Source organism: Symphalangus syndactylus, chromosome 5 (genome assembly GCF_028878055.3).
Source record: "Symphalangus syndactylus isolate Jambi chromosome 5, NHGRI_mSymSyn1-v2.1_pri, whole genome shotgun sequence".
Taxonomy (NCBI): Eukaryota; Metazoa; Chordata; class Mammalia; order Primates; family Hylobatidae; genus Symphalangus; species Symphalangus syndactylus.
The window spans coordinates 30,056,655-30,078,013 of record NC_072427.2 but is presented as its reverse complement, the minus strand read 5'-3'; the positions used below and the strand labels follow the sequence as shown (position 1 = coordinate 30,078,013).

At 41.9% G+C, this 21,359-nt stretch overlaps 1 protein-coding gene across 11 annotated transcripts in view; it reads left to right on the top strand.

Annotated features, from left to right (window-relative positions):
- The first annotated feature begins 4,441 nt into the window (after window positions 1-4,441).
- Window positions 4,442-21,359, top strand: part of UBE2Q2 (ubiquitin conjugating enzyme E2 Q2) — a 58,946-nt gene continuing 42,028 nt past the window's right edge. For 4 of the 11 annotated variants that reach the window (XM_063638720.1, XM_063638719.1, XM_063638724.1 and 1 more), the window contains exons 1-3: window positions 4,507-4,969; window positions 5,438-5,608; window positions 15,823-15,924. In XM_063638720.1, the coding sequence (XP_063494790.1) occupies window positions 4,790-4,969; window positions 5,438-5,608; window positions 15,823-15,924 (453 nt within the window). In that variant the 5' untranslated portion in view covers window positions 4,507-4,789. Of the gene's footprint in view, window positions 4,970-5,080; window positions 5,243-5,437; window positions 5,609-15,822; window positions 15,925-21,359 lie in introns of those variants that run through there. The other 7 variants (XM_063638718.1, XM_063638717.1, XM_063638723.1 and 4 more) reach the window with 7 other exon arrangements.

Here is a 21,359-nt window from a genome sequence, read left to right as displayed (position 1 = left end):
GTTTTCTCTGAAGCACCACTGACCTCCTAATCCCTAAAGCCTATGGCCTTTTCTCGGTCCTGAGCTAACTTGTCCCTTCCATAAAAATGCAACATGAGTCATCCTCTGACTTCTTCAAATGACTCTTTTCCCACTCAAGCACCAATGATGAGCCTTCCCCAGGGTCCCTTCAACATCCCAGGTTGTCTTCCCTCCCTTGTGACTCAATGATCACACCTATGGCGTGGCTTCCACCATCACCCACCTGTGTGGCTGACCCAGTTATGTGTCCTTTGCTCCGACTTCCCTCATAAACTTCAAACTTAAGATACAAACTCTCTACCTAAGTTCCATCAGCCCACCAAATTCAACATCTTTTTCTTGATATGTCAATGGCATCACTCCCTCCCTGCCATCTGCTCTAGAAATTTCAAAGTGTTACTTTAAACAAATTTCCTCTCTCTCCTTCTATCCTCTCGTCATCTCTAAGATCTGGCAGTTCTACTCCACACTGATTCCCCAGTGTGGTTCTTTCTACTGCCATTTCCCCTACTTCAATTTTTTTCACTTTTGACTCAGACTGATCCAAAGGCTCTTCATTGTTTGCAGCTGAGGAGCCTCAGAGCTGAGTATGACTTGCCCCCATTGAATTAATGGCAGGCCAGATGCAGAATCCAGGTTTCTTGCTTCTCTTCGGTGGCTGCATACTTCTAAGCCCACTATAATCCATTTTATATACGAATGCCAGATTAATCTTTCTTTTTTTTTTTTTTGAGACAGGGTCTCACTCTGGTTGCCCAGGTTGGAGTGCAGTGGTGCAATCTTGGCTCTCTGCAGCCACAACCCCCGGGCTCAGGTGATTCTCCCACCTCAGCCTCCCGAGTAGCTGGACTACAGGCACGTGCCACCATGCCTGGCTAATTTTTTGTATTTTTAGTAGAGATGGGTTTTTGCCATGTTGGCCAGGCTGGTCTCGAACTCCTGGACTCAAGCAATCCGTCTGCCTCAGCCTCCCAGAGTGCTGGGATTACAGGTATGAGCCACCGCACCTGGCCCAGATTAATCTTAAAAGTGATTACTCCAGTGAAACCCCGTCTCTACTAAAAATACAAAAAAATTAGCTGGGCGTGGTGGCGGGCACCTGTAGTCCCAGCTACTTGGGTGGCTGAGGCAGGAGAATGGCATGAACCTGGGAGGCAGAGCTTGCAGTGAGCCAAGATCATGCCACTGCACTCCAGCCTGGGCGACAGAGCGAGACTCCATCTCAAAAAAAAAAAAAAAAAAAAAAGTGATGACTTTTGCCCAGGCGCGGTGGCTCATGCCTGTAATCCCAGCATTTTGGGAGGCCAAAGCGGGCAGATCATGAGGTCAGGAGATCGAGACCATTCTGGCCAAAATGGTGAAACGTTGTCTCTAGTGAAAATGCAAAAATTAGCCGGGTGCGGTGGTGCATGCCTGTAGACCCAGCTACTCCGGAAGCTGAGGCAGGAGAATCACTTGAACCCAGGAGGCAGAGGTTACAGTGAGCTGAGATTGTGCCACTGCACTCCAGCCTGGTGACAGAGCGAGATTCCGTCTCAAAAAAAAAAAAAAAAAAAAAAAAAGTGATGCCTCTCACCAAATGAAACTATTATACTATAGTCCCTGGCATGATATTTCAGGGCTCAAAATCTGATCAAAAATAATATCTCAACTTTATCTTTCTCTTGGCCCCTTGCTGTACTCTACAATCAAATGGGCTCTTGAACATCCTCTGAAAATGGCCCCACTTTCATGCAAATAATTCATGGAATTAGTTTCTTCCTCCCCTGAAATGTAGTTCAGTAGTTTGAACCTCCTATCACATATGATCTGATGATGTCTTTACTTGTCTATGTAAGACTATGGTGACTCCCCAGCAACCATTCCATCCCAGCAGGTTGGAAATCCAGAGTAATCCCTTCTACTTCTCTGTGATTGGTTAGGGGTGGGCATGTGACACACTTCTGGCCAAGGACACACTAAGGGAAGTCTGCTGGGAAGATTCTTGGAAAGGTTCCCACGTGTTAGAAGGAAACATAGAAGAAAATGTCCTTTCTGCCTCTGGATATTTTCATGTCTGGATGTGAACTGCAAGAACAGCTATAGCCACCTTGCTCTCAACCCAACAAAAGAGATGGAAAGAATTTGGACTTTTGATGACACGAAAGCTCAGATCAACCAATCCTGGAGACTGTTCTGTCTTTGGACTTCCTATTATGTGAAGTAATTTATTTCCTTATTGTCCAAGGCAGATTAAATCACAGTTTTCTATTATTTGCAGCCAAAAGCATCAGGAAACAGTATTTTGTTTTTGATGCTAAATGTTAAGCTTCTTAAAATCAGGAACTGTATCTATGTATCTTTCTAGCCCTCTTACAGCTTGTCATGCAGCAGGTAGATGTTCAAAAAGCGACTGTGAAATTAATATTTGTATATATTTCTGAGATACAACTAGCAAAAACACATGCAATTTAGAAAGCTCTATTTTCTCATAGCAATCTAGAGGTAACAAAATAAAGCTTAGATTAAATAACTTGTTTAGGGAATTTTGTTTCTCAAAGTCATACCAACTTCTCAAGAGTTTGTTGCTCTTTGTCTCAAATCCTTATCTGGAAATGCCATGTCTGTTAGGGTCCCAAGAAACTGGGGACTGAAGGAAAAATCAAGTGGCAAGCCACTTCTGTACTTAACCCAGCAATAATGCCAATACAGTAGCCTAGTTGTTTCTGGCTCAGAACCCAGGCCTGGAACCCCTTTTCTCCCAGTCCCAGTGTATAGTGTGGTACCTCTAGTGCTGGGGTCATGAATCCCCCTAAGTACAAAATTTTAGATGCAGAAGTATTTTCCTGATAAGATGGATCTTAGCTTTTATTAGATTCTGAAAGGGGTCTGTGAGAATCTTAGTCTTCTTAAAGGCTAGACAGAAGTTGGGGTAGAAGATGGTAGAAGTTGGGGCATGGCCAGGAAAAGTTAGGGCTGGTTTGAATGATAAGAGACTGAATTTGTAGGCTGTGGGGAGCTACTAACATACTGAAGTAAATTGGAAAAGTTTGTCTTCTTAAAGGCTAAGAAGGACTATAACATGATACAAAATCTCAGAAGTAGATGGAAATAAAAACTTTCAGTAGACTTAATGTGTCCCTGTGTTGTTCTGTATTTTGTCATCTAAGGGGACCAGTAGCCCAGGGATCTCTTGTAGATTAGGAAGAAAGAGACAGGTGTCAGGGTTGGGTAACTCTGGGTAAGATTGGAAAAGGAAAACGCGGAGCCCCTTTCTGAAAAATTACGAATTTCAAAATGGCAACATCAGAGTATTAAACCAAGCTGGGAGCCCTTCTAAGCTGGGAGCACTGTGCAACTACATAAGTTGGACACACATGCAACTGGTCCTGCCTCTGGCACTTAATGATTGCACACACTATTGTCTGCCAAATTGGGATGTATTCCTTTGGACTGCTATGCAGACCTTTATCATTTTTTGAGCACCTAGAATGTGCCAGGAATTGTGCTAGTGGTGGTGATTCCAGGTAAGAGCGAGCATTCAATTCAATCATACCGGGTTTCTACTATATAACAGGTCTTTTTCTAGGTCCTGGGGATACAGCTCTGAACACATTAACACAGGGCAGAGACAAGGAATAAATGGGTTAAAGATCAGATAGTGACAGGTGCCTAACAAAAACTTAGCACAGGAAGATGCGACACAGGGTGACTATTTGAAATTGGGTGGTGGTGGTGGGGAGATGATATTTGAGCTAAGAGTTTATGAAAACAGTGGACAGCCCTAGCTCCATGGGGGTGGGGGTGGGGAGGGTTATCTTAAGCTTGGGAAACAAGGCAAAGTAAGGAAAGCGGGGAGAGAGAGACTTATATACGGCAGAGTGAACACAGGTGGTAGCTAAGGGAAAGGATGAAACCATGGGACACATCCAGGAAACAGCCTGCGGGGGCTAAACCATCGTCTTGGGTAAATGGATGGTTTGAGAGCAAAGGCGGGAGCAGCGAGTCCGGTGAGAAGGTCCTCACAGGAACCCAGGCTAGTGAAGCGGTGGCTCGGACTAGGGTGAAAGTAGCGGAGGTAACGCTGGGTGGGCCGCACCCACGTCTCCCACGAGGTCCCCCCCAGTGAGGTTAGCGGGTGCCGCGCCGAGCGCCAAACTAAGGATCCGCCCCCAGGGGCTGGCGCGAGTCTGCAGCGGCGCCGACGTGGCCGGCGCGATCCGCCGCGCACGTGTCCGGCTCCAGGCCGGGGGCGGGGGCGCGCGGGGGTCTCCGGCTCCTCCCCGACTTCTGGGGCTCGGGCGCCAGCTGGCCCCGAGCCTCCAGTCCGCGGGTGCGAAGAACGGAGCAGATGGGTCGGGAAGAAGGGAGCTGGGTCAAGGCGAGGAGGGGGCGGCCAGGAGCGCGCGCGCGCTCTCTGGCCTCGTGCACGCGCTGAAACGGGAGCGCGCAGGGCGCGCAGTGGGGAGGGGGGCGGGGGACGGGGACGGGGACGGGGTGGGGGCAGCCCTTTCCCAGGCGGTAGCGGGGGCGGCGTCGCTGTTGCCCTTTTAAGCCGCGGGGCCGCCGCCTCCTGCCGCTGGAGTCGGTTACAAAGGGAGCAGCCACCCAGGCCGCCACACAGCTACCCGCCGAGGCTTCCGCGCCCCTCGCCATTTTCCAGCCGCGCTCGACGAGGCGGAGCCGCGAGAGCGCGGCCCAGGCCGGCCCCGCGGGGCGGTCGCGGCCGTGACGGCGGCTCCGGTCCCGGCTCCCCTTCCGCGCCCCTCCCGCTGGAGATGAGGGGAAGATGTCCATGTCAGGGCTCAAGGCCGAGCTGAAGTTCCTGGCGTCCATCTTCGACAAGAACCACGAGCGATTCCGCATCGTCAGTTGGAAGCTGGACGAGCTGCACTGCCAGTTCCTGGTGCCGCAGCCGGGCAGCCCGCACTCGCCGCCGCCGCCACTCACGCTCCACTGCAACATCACGGTGAGGCGCCCGGCCGCGGTCCCATGGGGCAGGGCGAGGACGGAGAGGGGGCGCTCCAAGTCCCGGGACAAAGGGGAGCCTGCCCCGGAGAGGCTCCGGCTTCCCGGGCGGGGCAGGCCCGCCCCTTTCCCCCGCGACTGGCCCAGCCCAGGCCGGGCTGGGACTGCGCGAGGCTTGGCGGGGAGGAGGCGGAGGGCGCGTCTTTCCGGCTTCTCGCGCGGGGCTTGCTTGGGGGCTTCTGGCCCATCTCGGTCCCCGTCTCCTAGCCCCGAGGTGGGAGTCCGCGGCGGCCCAAGCCCTGGTGGGGTCCATGGCCGCCCTCAGCCGGCCTGCTCTCGGGACCGGGGCGGGGCTGGGCGGGGCGGCGCAGCTCCGGCTGTTGTTTGAGCCCAGGCGGGCAAGGGGAACGGCCCTTAAGTTTTAACGCCTCAGTTTTCAATCGGATTTTCCTTGTTCCCGCTTGTTCAGCCAGTGGTTTTTAAGTTTGCGTTTAAGGAGAAACTGACAATGAGAATGGACTCGTTGACGGAGGAAAAGTTGGAATGCAGACTCTGGTGCTGTTTGAGCGACCCCTCTCCCCCGGGCCTGGCTGCGCGCTGCTGTGTTCTGGAAAGGCGCATAGTACCGTCGATGCGGCAGGTGGTGTTGAGTGTGTATTCGTGTGGCCCTCTCCCTTGTGTGTAAGCCTCGAAAATGGATAGGTGAAAGGAGATACGCGCCAGGGCTGCTCCCCGGAAAGATCACCTATGTCACAAAGCCGAAAAGACACTTAAAAACTCACTCATTAAGCGGAAATCTCATTAGAAACCCAAGGCTTGGTAAAGGAATTGAAATATTGAGTAAGTTTCTCCATAAAAGTGTATCGTGAAGGTATTCGTCGTGGAATTGATGTAGGATATTAGTCCAAACTGCAGAATATTCTCTTGGTTATAATAGGCGTCAAGGTGGTGGCTTCAGGCCCCTTTTCAAACATGGCTAAAACCAAGTCTGTTGTTTTTAACTCCCGTTGGTTGAGTCAGTGGGTACTCAAGTGCCTGGCTGGCGTTTTCAAAAACCTTGATGTTATAATTGACCTTAAAATGGTTACCAGACTATATGGGGAGGTGTGTTAATTTCAAAAAAAAAAAAAAACAAAAAACAAAACAAGTTCTGTACTGAGGAGATAATTCATTTATTGAATGAATACGTCTGAGTGTTCTGGGCACTAGTGTTGCAGAGTTGAATGAAGCAGTCCTCGCTGTCAGAACTCAGTCTTCTTGCGAGAAGAGTTCAACAAAGTGACAGCTCCTGTGGTATCATGAAAGCCAAAGGGAGCAACTAATTTTGACTTGAGGGAAGTGCGCTTCAGGGAAGGCTTTGATGAGAGGCTGAGACAGTTAGAGATGAGCTTACACAGGTGAATACAATTTTGGAAGGCTGGCGGAAGGGCATTTTAAACTGAGGAAACTCCACCCAAAGAAGACACGGAGATTTGAGAAAGTGTGGTTTCCTTAGAAGTAGAAAATTTATGCTCAGACTTTAGAAGCCCACGATATAGGCTGGAGAAGGGGAAGATTTCCCAAGAGTGGAAAACAGAAAGTGTAGTAGTTGTCATGAAGCAGATGTTTTAAGCAGACGGGCCTGAATGGCTTCGAGGGTGATTACTCTGGTAGAAGTTGGGGCATGGCCAGGAAAAGGTGGGGCTGGTTTGAATGATAGGAGGCTGAATTTGTAGGCTGTGGGGAGCTACTAAGTTTACTCAGGTAAGTTGGGAGAATGTATCTGCCATCCAGGATTAGAAGTGGTTCTCTACAGTGGGTGGCATTAGGAAATGTGGTTATTCCAGTGGGGGTGGGGTGGTCTTGTTGCTGTGCCGGCATTTAGTGCTAGGAGTACAGGGATACCAAATGTTTTGTAACGTTCAGGCAGTCTGCCACAGCAAAGAATTACCCCACCTGAAGTGCCACTGGTGCCCCATCGAGAACCATGTTGAAGGCTGGTAAGAGTCTGCTGCAGATAAAAATAAGGAGTGATGACCTGGATTAGGCAGTGGCAACAGAAATGGAGCAAGAAGTGAATGAGACACTTTCAGTACAAGGAGGATTTAGTGAGGACTAGTGTAATGGCCCCCACCGCTAGGTGGAAACTATTAAAATTGAGGTGCTGGTGAAACATGACAGACTATCAGGAGATAATTATCATGGCAGCTGCTCAGTACAAATGTCTGCTAACTTTTTATTATGGAAAATCATCAAATGTACAAAAGTTGAACAGTGTAATGTAGCCAGCCTCAACAATGATAAACTTTTGGCTAATCTTCATCTGTACTCCACTTTGGATTATTTTGAAGCAGATTCCAGATAGATCACTTCATCTGTAAATATTTCTGCTTGTATCTTTTGAAGGTAAAAGACTCTTTTATTTATTATTATTATTTTTTGAGACGGAGTCTTGCTCTGTCGTCCCAGCTGGAGTGCAGTGGTGTGACGTGGGCCCACTGCAACCTCCGCCTCCCAGGTTCAAGCAATTCTGCTGCCTCCGCCTCCTGAGTAGCTGGGATTACAGGTTTCCGCCGCCACACCCGGTTAATTTTTGTGTTTTTAGTAGAGACGGGGTTTCACCATGTTGGCCAGGCTGGTCTTGAACTCCACCTCAAGCGATCCACCCACCTCGGCCTCCCAAAGTGCCGGGATTACAGGAGTGAGCCACCGTTCGTGGCCGTAAAGACTCTTTTAAACATGGATGACTGTTTTGATAAAATGACATGGATTGTTCATGTCGATACCATTTGCTTAGAAGGGAAAGATCAAGGGAAAAATGGGGTTGGATTTCAAATGATTTGGTTTGATTGATGATTTGTTATTCTCTATAAAGTTGTAACTCTTGAAAAGGTAATGAGTTTGACTTATTCTTTAACTTGTCCTCTTTAGACAGTTCAAATATTTGAGTTCTACATGCTAGGACTTGTCTTCTTTATACTTACCAAGAAACATCCTTATGCAGTTTCTCTAATGTTTGAGAAACTAAGTTGTTTTTTACACACGTGCATGCTAGTTCCTGAAGAGTCCTGTACAGGTGCTCTGCCGGCTTTTCCTGTCAGGTTTCTGTATCAGCTGTATTTCCCCCCGTAGAATGTGCCCCTGACCTCCACCTCTTAACCCTAACCCATTTGTCTTTATATGCCTGACCATCCCTCAAGGCTCTTCTGGGTCATATTTAGTTCATGCTGTTATTTCCCCTTCCTCCCGTCTTTAGTCCTTACTATTTTTGCTTTGGTCATGTTTTCTTATGCTGTATTCTGTAAGCCTTTAAGTTTTTCTTTTTATGGTGGTAGGGGAGAATATTTTATAATTATGCTTTGTGCTTTTTCTTCCACTCAATAAATGCTTCATAAATAAATATTTGAGTATATGGCGCTATTCTAGCTGTATTGTATTTGAACAAAAATCTTAACTGCCTTGTAAGTTAACTGCTAAGAATTTGTCAAAAGTGCAGAGATAACATCAATAACTTGTCATGGATAGTACAAAAATGGCTCTAAGGGCTTGATGGAAGTCTGTAAATTGACTTCATATGAGAGTGTAAGAAGTGAAAAAGACCAAAACAGAGTAGATGTTTTACTCTGTAGGCCAAGGGAATTGAGCTAATTCTTTTCCTGTTTTGTAAATTTGTCCTGATCTTAAATAATGAAGGGAAAAGAGTGCTCTTTTTCAACCTCAAGGAATCCTTTTTATTCTTTTCTGCGAAGCCATGATGTGAAAGATTGCCTGTTATACAAACTTAAGTATAGTTTTTCCATCTTCAGTAAACTCACCTGATTGCCATCTAATTAGTTTTTACAATCACACCGAAATGCAGAGCAGCTTGTTTTAATAACCTGTGCAGCCTTATTGGGAGCTAGTATATGGCTTTAGTCGTTTTGAAGTATTTAACATAACCTGGCAACTCCATTACTCCTTTTATGGACTTTTTGGCATCTGGGCACTCTTGGTAGGGAATCACTGTTTTAGAATGAAAAATCTCCCCCAGGAAGTAAATTAGCTAGTAAACAAATGAAGCTTCGTTTTTTATATTACTTGTAGAGTATAAATTATTACCCTTTCTGCATAAGTGGCTGTTTGCTATGCTGCTTTTAGTGGGACTTTGTTTTTGATTGGTTAATTAAATTTCTATTCATTATTGCCAAAAAGTGCCTACCCCCAACAGCAAGATACTAAATTTTTAAAATGTTGGAGCTGTGAATCTAGGAGGAAGTGAGAAGTTTAGCTTTTATTTAGTAGTTAGGAGCTTAAGTAAGTCACTTCTTTTACTGTGTTTCTGTATACAATGGATAATATTTTTTGCCCTGCAAGAGAGCATATAGAGGAAAGCTCTTTGGCAATGATACTGTGTTCTACAAATATAAAAGTGATAGCATCATTTGTGGCTGAATAACAGTTTATTTTGAAAATGCTTTATAACAGCTTTTCGTGGGAAATAAAGCAAAGCTGTTAACTTCATCTTGCATTTTTCTAGTCTTTACTGTGATTAAAAAGTAGTCCAGTCAAAGTAGTACAAAGGAAATAAACCTGGACTAAGGAGCCTAAGACTTTCTCTTTGGTTTGCCCTCCTGGGACAGATTACCTTTCCAAATTGAATTCGTGGAAGAGCATTTGGAAATATCAGAACTGTCACGTTAAGCACCTAAGTGGTACTTTCATTCCGGAAGAATCACTGTTTTCATTTATCTGACCAATTTATAATATAGGGTCAAATTCCTAGTGGTTATCTATGCTCCCTCATCCCCATTTTTATACCTGTCCTTGAAAGGAACAGATATATGAAGAGGAGACTTAGGTTTCCCTTTTGTGAATAGTATATCCCTTAGTATCTTGATTTTTTTTTTTTAATTTGGTTAAACATATTTAGACCTGGAAAAGGGTAGTATTTGATAAATGTCAGCTAGTTGAGGGGTGGGGAATTGAGTTGAATGGAGATAGTCACTGCCAAATGTAAAGCATGACTGGAGAGCTGGAGTGATAAAGCAGGGGTCCCTTTTTCCAGATCCTTTGTAACAGTGTTATGTGATCTCTTCTAGAAGATTCTGAAAGATAATCCCAACTTGGAACCTAGGAAACCATTCAGTGGGTTTCTGCAGCTTAGGTGGTTCAGATCCTCATCAGCGCCTTTTTCTGTGTCTCAGTTTGCTTACAGTGATGTTCTCAGTAGCTGTAATTTGCTGCTTGTGTTTGAATACTTAAGCATTTTCTTTTTATCACGGGTATATAAGCATTTTTATTTCAACAAGTGTTAGAATTTTTACTCTGCTTTTGTGGGCTCTAGGTTAGCTACTTGGTTGTTTATTTGTAAAATGATTAACAGGGAACCATGTGTATGTATTTTAAGTATCTTTTGCTGTCAGAGCAGTTAGAATTTTATTAAGGTACTATATGCTAATTCTGTCATTTTACTTCGTTCACCCCACATTTATTGAACAGCAAAGTATGAAAGTAATGTGTCCCATAACTGGCCTTCAGAAGAATTACAACTGCTGTTAACTCTGAACCTTCAAGAAGTTTGTGCATCAGTTTTAAAAAAATTACGAAATCTCTGAAGATAGCTGTGTCCTACATTTGGAAAGATAGAAAAACTGACCATTCTGATCAACCAGTTTTGGTTGCTGGTGCTTGAGATAGAGCCACACAATGGTCTCAGTGGATTTATGGAGAAAAATAGATACAGAAAGTTACTTCTAAATAAGACAAATCTTTTTCTTAAGCAGTGACAGGTAAAGAGGTTGGCTTGGTTAATCTTGAGTTGCGCTTCCCTCCATTAGGACAGTTTTATGGTGGGGATGGTAGTGGTGATGAACTTGTTTGAAATTTGTCCACTTACAATAATCTTTATGGTAGCTGTCAGAGACAACTTCATCCTCACGGGCCTTAAAATTACTATAAAACTAATAGAATGGATGAGGAACAAAGGACCTGAGTAATTAGATGCTTAGATAATTGTTCTGTTTTCATAACTGTGGTGAAAAAGAGCGGTGCTAGAAGCACTTAAACATTCTATGTACGGGAAAACTGCCTGAATTTGTATTGGGATTTTTGAGCACCATTCACTTTTTAAAAACTGATATACTGTAGGTCATATTTATTTTAAAGAGAAATAGGAAAACTTATCTTTTCAAGATGGATATAAAGCTTAGTTAACCTTATCAAAATTACAAAACTTGGCCGGGCGCGGTGGCTCACGCCTGTAATCCCAGCACTTTGGGAGGCCGAGGCGGGTGGATCACGAGGTCAGGAGATCGAGACCATCCTGGCTAACACAGTGAAACCCCGTCTCTACTAAAAATACAAAAAAATTAGCCGGGCGAGATGGCGGGCGCCTGTAGTCCCAGCTACTCGGAGAGGCTGAGGCAGGAGAATGGCGTGAACCCCGGGGGGCGGAGCCTGCAGTGAGCCGAGATCGGGCCACTGCACTCCAGCCTGGGCGACAGCGAGACTCAGTCTCAAAAAAAAAAAAAAAAAAACAAAATTACAAAACTTAAAGCATGTGAAAGATTGAAAATATTAATGCATAGGTTTAAATATTGGTCATTATTTTAGATGTCTTTCAAAGTAGATTGTCTCTTAAATATTAAGCTGAACAAACCTTGAACATGATGTAGAGTTTGTGCTGAAGGTTAAGTTGCCTGGCGTGGTGGATATTTTATAATATGGAAAACAAAACCTTCTTATTGTAAGACATTAAAAAAATTTTAGTCAAAACTAGGAGATATTACTTATAATTCTACCACTCAGAATATACCACTGTCAGAATTTTGTATCCTTCCAGTTATCTGCTCATCTCTTTTCTCTGATTCTTATATATGTTCCCTCTCCCTTAAAACATCAGATTTTTTTGTAATCTGCTTTTTCACTCAACAATATTGTAGATCCATGTTATAACTTCTTATATTTAGGCAAGATGAATTCTGACCACCCCAAGGTGGCCAACCTTGTCCCTGTGATTCTAGATCTCCCAGAACTAGAGGTCTGGCTTCAGGGAAAACCCAGATTTTCTTGGCTTAGCCCACCTGACAGCTAATCACTGGAAATGGGATGGGCTGATAGAGTCCTTTGGTCAGGTTTTGTGTCAAGAGAGGGAGGAGGAAAGATGGGAGGGAGGTAGCAAAACTGGTCTCAATGGAACTATGTAAGTTAATATAGAATGGCAAAGGGATGTTTCTTCCAAGGAAAAAATTCTAAGGAAGGAAGGAAAGTGGAGGGGAAGGCAGCAGTTCTCAAAGTTTTGGGGTCAGGACTCCTTTACACTCTTGAAAATATATTGAGGACTTAAGGGCTTTGGTTTATGTAAGTTATGTGTATTGGTATTTATTGCTAGAAGTTAAATCAGAAATATTTAAAACATTAACTCTTTAAAAACTCGTCACATATTATAAATGTGCTTTTATGAAACAAAATTTTCTAAGCCAAGAATTAGAATAGTAGCACAGTCTTACATTTTTTGCAAATTTCATTGATGTTTGCTCTGTCATTTGCTTTTGCATTTAATTTGTTGTATGATATTTGCTTGAAATAATGTAAACAAAATCCAACCTCATACAGATACCTGGTTGGAAAAATTCTGAATATTTTAATGGCCATTTTAGATAATTGTGGATATTCTTTTTTGTTTTTTTGAGATGGGGGCTCACTGTGTTGCCCAGGCTGGAGTGCAGTGGTGTGATCACAGTTCACTGCACCCTCAGTGTCCTGGGACTCAGGTGTAGGCCATCTTACTGGCTAATTTTTTGTATTTTTTTTGTAGAGACAGGGTTTTGCCATGTTGCCTAGGCTTCTTTTTTGATACTCCATCAAAACTTGGTCTTTCTTGAACTTTGGATCTTTTACCCTTGCATGATATTATAACATCATGCATTGGTCATTTAGAAAATAATGGTTCACCGAGATCTTCTAAATGTTAATACATTCGATTTTACAGTATCAAAATACATTCATCAGTATTGCCATCAATGTTATCAGGATATTCTTGGAAAACAGTGGTGGATACAAGTTTTCAAAAATTCTAATTTTTTGTTCAAAAACTTGTATTTTATTATTAGTAGTTTTATTATTGAATTTTATTATGGCCTGTCTTTTTTTTCCTTGAAATGACAGAATCTCATTTTTTGAGGAAAATGCCTGTCAAAAACCCAAGTTGAAATAACATCGTCAGTCATCCTTTCAAGTAAAAATGGTATTCCATTTAAGTGGTTAATTCACTTCATGACTTAGTCACACAAGGGTTTTTTCTCAGGCAGTCTGTAGGAATGCTCATGTATACTTCCCGTTTCATCACTTGAAATATTAAAAAGTAGTAAAATTTTCACTGCTTCATCATAGACATTCTTTTTATTTTTGAGACAGGGCCTTGTTCTGTTACCCAGGCTGGAGTGCAGTAGCGTGATCACAGCTCACTGGAGACTCGACCCTCTGGGCTCAATCAGTCCTTCTGCCTCAGCCTCCCAGGTAGCTGGGACTACAGGCATGCAACCACCATGCTTAGCTAATTTTTGTATTTTTTTTTGTAGAGATGGGGTTTCACCCTGTTGGCCAGGCTGGTCTTGAACTCCTGGGCTCAAGTGATCCTCCTGCCTCGGCTTCCCAAAGTGCTGGGATTACAGGCATGAGCTACCATTCCCAGCCTTATCATAGACATTCTTAAATGAAACTGACATTTTGTTGCCCTTCCTTTTTAAGCCTTTCCTGTGCATAGTGAAGAATACCATGACTACTAGTAGTTTGGTGTTACCACCTTTATTTGTGCTAAAGTACCAGCATTTTTACCCACCATTATATCTGCACCCTTACAGCATGTCAACATGTTAGTTTTTTTGTAAAAATAGTTTGGACCTGGGGGTCTGAGGGCCCCACTTTGGGAACCGTTGAAATAGGTACTTAGATCTACAGTGTATCATATCTTTTCATCTACAAGATTAAAAACATGATTTCAGTTGATTGTTTTTGTAATTTTCTTAATATGGTTTTGAGGGCTTTCAGTCCAGAGTGACGACGTGTATGTTTCTTGGCTTATGCTGAAGTTTACTAGACAAATACTAACCTAATAATGAGATCCTAAGTGTAGTTGCAGTTTCGTTAGCCTAAGGAAAATAAACCTAAAAACTAAAACAGTAAAAATGGTCCAGATGGTGTATTCCCAATGTGTGCTGAAGAATTTGAAGAAGAAAATGCAGTACTTAATAAGTGGTGTCAAGAACAGGATTAATTCTGGAGAGTTTCTCATTTAGCCTGTAAAGAGATTTGGGGCACAGTAAGAGAGGAATGAGAATAGTAAATAACCCATTATTGACCAGGTATACTATTAATGATGTCCTCCATCAATACAACTTATTCTTAAAAGAACATTTGGTAAAATGCTTTAAAAATATTCAGTTTCTGTGGCTTCAGCTATAAATCAGATTATAGTTCTCAAAGCAGTGTTTCCTAAAATCGTTTCTGTGAAATTGTTTTCCTTTACTTGAACCTAGTTGTTCTGAAGCTAATATATAGTAATAATGACTTTTCCCCAATTTATAATAGAAAACCATACAAAGTAACAGAGTAAATGTCTGTCAGTGGGTGAAAGCACATAATGCTTAGTTCATTAGCTTTTTAAAAAAAATCACATGTAATTGTGTTTTAAAAAGATATGGGCCTGGCGTAGTGGCTTACGCCTGTAATCCCAGCACTTTGGGAGGCTGAGGTGGGCGGATCACGAGATCAGGAGTTCAAGACCAGCCTGGCCAACATGGTGAAACCCCGTCTCTAATAAAAATATAAAAAATTAACTTGGCGTGGTGGCATGTGCCTGTTATCCCAGCTATTCGGGAGGCTGAGGCAGGAGAATCGCTTGAACCTAGGAGGCGGAGGTTGCAGTGAGCCGAGATTGCGCCATGCACTCCAGCCTGGGCCACAGAGCAAGACTCCGTCTAGAGGAAAAAAAGAAAAAAATATATATATGTATGTATGTATGTATGTGTGTATATATATATGTAGTAATGGCATTTCTTGGTAGTACTTGGTTTGCGTGATAGATTAAAACATTAGAATTTTATGGTATTTGAATTAGTTTCCTATTGCTCTGTAACAAATTTAGCAGCTTAAAGCAACAAACATTATCTCACCATTTCTGTGGGTCAGGATTTTGTGCAATTTACCTTGGGTTCACTGGCTTGGCCTCTCACCAGGCAGTGAAGGTGTTGGTAGCAGCTGTGATCATCCTAAGGCAGGATAGGGAGAGAATCAGTCTCCAAGCTCACTTATGTAGATGTTGGCAGGATTCATCTCACAGGCTGTGGGACTGGGCTACCATTTCTAGATGGCTGTTGATCTGAGGACTTTTATAATACCTCGCCATGTGGGCCTCTCCATAGGGCACCTCATCACACAGCAACTGGTTTCCATCAGAGGGAGCAATGGAAAGAGCAGGAGAAGGATGAGCAAGGCAGACATCGTAGTCTCTTTGTAGCCTAATCTCAGAAGTGATGTTATTACTTTTGCTGTATTCTCTTTGTTAGAAGTGAGTCACTAGGTCCAGGGGCGGGAATTTTACAGGGGCGTGAATGCCAGGAGGTGAGGGTGATCGGGGCCATTTTAGAGGCTGCCTACCAGTGTTGAAGAAAATCGTTGACTTCTATGAGCTGTAGCAACAGACAGTGCTGTGCAAGGAGAATGGTTGTCTCAAAAGTCCAGCTGCTCACATGGTTTTTAATGTGTTGCCTTTTCCCCCCATACATTTTGTTTAAATCCATGATCATCTTGCCGTTTAGTGGTGTGGTTTAATTGCATATTTGGGTTAGTCTGTATGTAAATGTAAACAATTAACATAGGTGTCTCTGTGTTAAACAGGAATCCTATCCATCTTCTTCACCAATATGGTTTGTGGATTCTGAAGACCCAAATCTGACATCAGTTCTGGAACGTCTAGAAGATACTAAGAGCAACAATTTGGTAAGAAAATAAGCCAAGCTATTTTCTCTTTTCCTCGTGAACATTACATATAGAAATTAAATGTTAAGAGATAATATGATATAAAAGCATGATTAATGATTATAATCTTGTAGGAATTAAAGACTAGTTTTTTTTTTTTGTCCTTCAAATTCTATTTACTACCTGGTCTCTCTCTTTTATTTCCCACATGTATAACCTTAATTTAGATTACAAATTAGGGATCTCTTTTTCCCTGAATTCTAACCATTAAGCCAAACAAGAATTTTGGGTAGAGACCACTAACCAAGGTGGGAAGCAGAAAAAAGACCAAGGTAGAAGTGAAGGGAGAGATGGGGAGAATGACACCAGAACTAGTATGGAGGGAATTGCCTTTTCTTTCAAGGGTCTGTAAGTCTGCAGTAAAAGAATAGAAAGTTTTATTTTTGTTTTTAGTATATAAAGAAATATAACTTTCCATGTTGAAAAAATTTTTAACACTTTTTTTCTTGATTATAAAACTCATGAGCAACCATTGTTGAGAAAATTAGTAAAATATAGACAGGAAAAAAAAATAAAATCTCCCATAATTTCTCTACCTAATGTAACCACTGTTGACATGATGGTTATTTTCTACCAGTATATATTTTTTCTTTGCTAGTAAAATACATATGCCTTTATACACATGTTTAAATAGTTGAGGTCATATTCTATATAGTTTTACATCATTTTAAAAAACATTTACTGGCCAGGTGCGGTGGCTCATGCCTGTAATCTCAGCACTTTAGGAAGCTGAGGCGGGCGGATCACTTGAGGCCAGGAGTTCGAGATCAGCCTGGCCAACATGGTGAAACCCTGTCTCTACTAAACATACAAAAATTAACTGGGCATGGTGTCGCATGCTTGTAATCCCAGCTACTTGGGAGGCTGAGGCAGGAGAATTGCTTGAATCTGGGAGACAGAGGTTGTGGTAAGCCGAGATCGTGCTATTGTACTCCAGCCTGGGCAACAGAGCGAGACTCTGTCTCAAAAAAAAAAAAAAAAAAAAAAAAAAAAAAAGAAAAATTACTGTATTTTCCCATGATATCATACAGTCTTTATATAGAAAAATAATCATCATTATTTTCAGCTGACATGATTGTTTACCTAAAAATATTCAGACGAACCAACTGAAAAAAAGAGTTTTTAAGATTACTGGTTAAAAGCTCTGTTACATAAAAGTCAATAGCTTTCCACAATTTTAGCTATAATCACATAGAAGATATAGTGATAAAGTATTTTTTCAAGTATTTCAACAAAAATTAAATACCTAAGAATCAACTTAGATGTGCAGGACTTTTATCAAGAACATGACAGTTTTGCTGAGTGGAAGGAAAGATCTGCATTCTGTGTTCCTGGATGAGCAGATTTCATGTTATAAATATGTCACTTATCGCCATGTCTTCATATTCGTAAATGTAATTTCTGCTGGGTGTGCAGTGGCTCATGCCTGTGATTCCAGAACTTTGGGATGTTGAGGCAGGCAGGTTGCTTGAGCTCATGAGTTTAAGACCAGCCTAGGCAACATGGTGAAACCTGTCTCTACAAAAAATACAAAAATTAGCAGGGTGTAGTGGCACACACTTGTAGTCCCAGCTACTGAGGCTGAGGTGGGAGGATCGCTTGAGCTTGGGAGGCGGAGATTGCAGTAAGCCTAGATTGTGCCTCTGAACTCTAGCCTAGGTGACAGAGTGAAACTCTGTCTCAAAAAAAAAAAAAAAAAAATATATATATATATATATATGTGTGTGTGTATATATGTATATACGTGTATACATATATGTGTGTGTATGTATGTGTGTGTGTATATATATGTGTATGTGTATATATATATATGTGTATGTGTGTGTGTATATATATATATATATATATATATAAAATATCAGTACAAATCCCAGCAGATTTATTTTTGGAAGTTGACAAAATGACTCTAACATTTGTTTAAAAGAGTAAATGATAAAAAAATAAAGAGTAGGCTTGTTCAACCAGATGTTCAGTAAAATGTTGTGTACTGACTCTGTTCCAGACAGATAAAGGCAATAGAAATTTAGAACCAGAGTCATGCAAATGAGAATTTAGTATAAAGGTAAAGGTGGTATTCTAACTTAATAAGGAAAGGCTAGATTATTCTGTAAATAGTCTTAGGAAAACTATTTGAGGAAGTTTGAGTCTCAACTCTGATTTTTGTCAAAATAAGTTATAGTTGTATAGTTGGTTTAAACACATCTGTTCTTAAGAACAGAAGGCTGGGCGTGATGGCCCATGCCTGTAATCCCAGAACTTTAGGAGGCCCAGGCAGGCGGATCAGTTGAGGTCAGGAGTTCAAGACCAGCCTGGCCAACATGGCGAAACCCTGTCTCTACTAACAATACAAAATTTAGCCAGGTGTGGTGGCATGTACCTGTAATCCCAACTACTTGGAGGCTGAGGCAGGAGAATTGCTTCAACCTGGGAGGTAGAGGTTGCAGTGAGCTGAGATTGTGCCACCGTACTCTAGCCTGGGCGACAGAGCGAGACTCTGTCTCCAAAAAAAAAAAGATATTTTAAGAGTTAAGGCTGAGGCTTGACACAGTGGTTCAGAACGCCTGTAATCCCAGCACTTTGGGAGGCCGAGGTGGGAGGATTGCTTGAGCCCAGGAGTTTGAGATCAGCTTTGGCAACATAGCAAGACCCTCTTTCTCTCTCTCTCTCTCTCTCTCTGTGTATGTATATAGATATACGCACACACACACACACACACACACACACACACACACACACATGAGTTAAGATTTGTATGGAGAGCCATGAAGGTAAGAGGTAAAAATTAAAAGCTAGATGGACACATGTTTACATCCCCAGCAAGGGGGTTGATGGGAAAGAATGATAGACATAGTTCTGTTACAGCTACCTCCTTTTAGGAAGTTGCTTCTGAAGATCTAAAGATAACGGTTTTATAATAGCAAAAATGAGTTATTTTTCAGTGTCTAAAATATTACATAAACATGTTCATAAGGTTAAATGAAATAGGATATAAAATTGGGCCTAGTTTTTTAAAAAGTGAATATATTTACATGAAGGAGAAAACAACTCACCTCCCACTCTTGCAGCCTCTGCCAGTTTATCAAAACCTAGTTTCTTGAGAGAATAAGCTACATGTCTTCACCTTTTTTCGCTGAAGTTATTATAATCTGGATTCTGCCTTCATCGTTGCACTAAAATTTATGTCCTAGTTGCCAAAACTAGTGGCTCCTCTCTTAGTCCCCAAATTGACCCCTCTGCAGTATTTTGATACTGTTGATTGTTCCCTTGTTGAAACATTCCTGAATTCTTTATGTCCACCAGTAAAGAGTTGGTTAAATAAAAATTATAGTGTATAGTTTTATAATAGAATATTCTGTTGTAGGCAAAAAAAAAAAAAAAATGCAGCCAGTCTTTCCATAAGAGCATGTGCAAAGTTCTAAGATATATTAAGTGGAAAAGCAAGGCATAAAATATTGTGTATAATTGGCCCCTTTAGTATATACAATGTAAAAAAATCTATATGCTTGTTTATACTTTTTTCTTTCCTGGTGGGTACAGGAAACTGTTGATAGTAGAACACAATTTAAAAAAATTGGCTTCTGTGTCAGGCTCTGTGATAAATGAGTATAAAAGACAAATAAGGCATGTCCCTGTCCTCTGGAAACTGATAATCTAATGGAACTTCCATCTGATTACTGTCTTGTTTTGATCTTATCACCCTGCCTTGGTCTCCTCTGATCTCTTCTTCCTTGGCCTACTTCTCTTCTCATTCTGTGCTTTCTCTGAGTAATATTTTACTCCCATTACTTTAATCATGACCTCTGTTCTAGGGATTCCTAAATCTGTATTCATCTCCAGAGTTTCAAACCCATATATCTGTCTGTAAATCATATATGTTAGGGAATCTCACTTAGAGTGCCATGGATATTCAAAATGATGACATTTAAATTTGCATTTACCCACCTCCTAGCACTCTATCAGCCCCATGTTTTTTCTCAGTAATTCTCCTTGTGATTGTGAGTGGGACAAAATGAAATAATCAAACTAGTCACCCATACCTAAACCTGGGAACTGTCTTAGCGTTCTTTTATATACTACTGTTCTCTGACCACCCCCCCCCCCCGCCAAAACTAGTAATTTTCTAAGACCTGTTCTTCTGAATGTCTCTTACTATTTTCCCTGTGATCTCAGTTTCTTCCTCCCATCCCTCAAATGCTTTTTTGGTGTGTGGGGGAAGGGAGGAAAATTGAAATTCGTGGAAAATGTACTACCGTGTCTTTCTTGTTGCTTGGTATGACTCCACTACCCTGCTGCCTCTCTCCCCAGCACTCCTGGAGCCCCTTCCGTGCCAGAGGTCAGAGTGTCTAGGTCTGTGTCTGGATTGCCCTGCCTCATCTTCATTATGCACTTAGCACGCAATAGAGCGTATTGGGTGGATATCAAATCCACACTGGAGCTTGGTTTCCTTTTAAGCATGAAGATTTTTGTTGGATCCTAATTTACTGTTCAACCTTCCTCGTTTTCATTTGCTCCATTGTCCACTTTGGGAAGGCTTATTCTTTGCTTCGTTAACCCATTCTAATCCTATGTCTTCTTTCTTTGTCCTTTGTAAACCTGTTTTTTTCTCTTCATCTCTTTTCTTGGTCAGAGCCACCTAGGAAACTGTTCCTGACCAAGTGAAGTGAGTTGCCTTATTAGATCCCATTTGAGTCACCTTATACATTGAAAAACATTTTAAACAATGAAAACCATACTTGTGCACATGATTTACCTTGCTTACTTGTTGAAAGCAAATATGCTTGCAAAACAATCTGGACTTAAACATGGAAATTTACAGTTATTCTTTGCAGTTTCCTAGTGAATTATTATTTTTTAGACAGACACTGAACAGCCTACTAAGTATCACGTGTTTCACAGCTTTCATTTAATCGTTACCATTCTGGGAAAGTTTTCATTTCTTTGTTTTACAGATGGGTAGGCTCATACTCAGGGAATTAGATAGGATATCCAAGGTCATCTAGATTGCCCGGCTCTGTCTACTAGATATTTGCTTCTGTATTTTTAAGTGAATATGACTGGAATATATAATTTTGTAATCCATCTGTAACAACACTGCCTGTGTGTGTCTGGGTTATTTTTTCTGTTATTTTTTGTTTTTATTTTTTTGGTAGCCTCATTAATGTGTTAATGTTCTCTTGTCTGAAGTTGTAAGTTTCTCAGAAAACAGGTTAGCAGTGAGAAATTGGACAATGTCTGGAACTTCCTTCCTCTGCCCTTATTGTTGTCATTCTGCCTAGGTATCAGTTGTAGTGATTATACCCCAAGCCACAGTAACTTTCTTAGACTAGAGGGTCCTGAAAATATTTTAAAGACTATTTTTTAAATCCGTAAGCTGCAGTTGAGCAGTAAGAAACTTT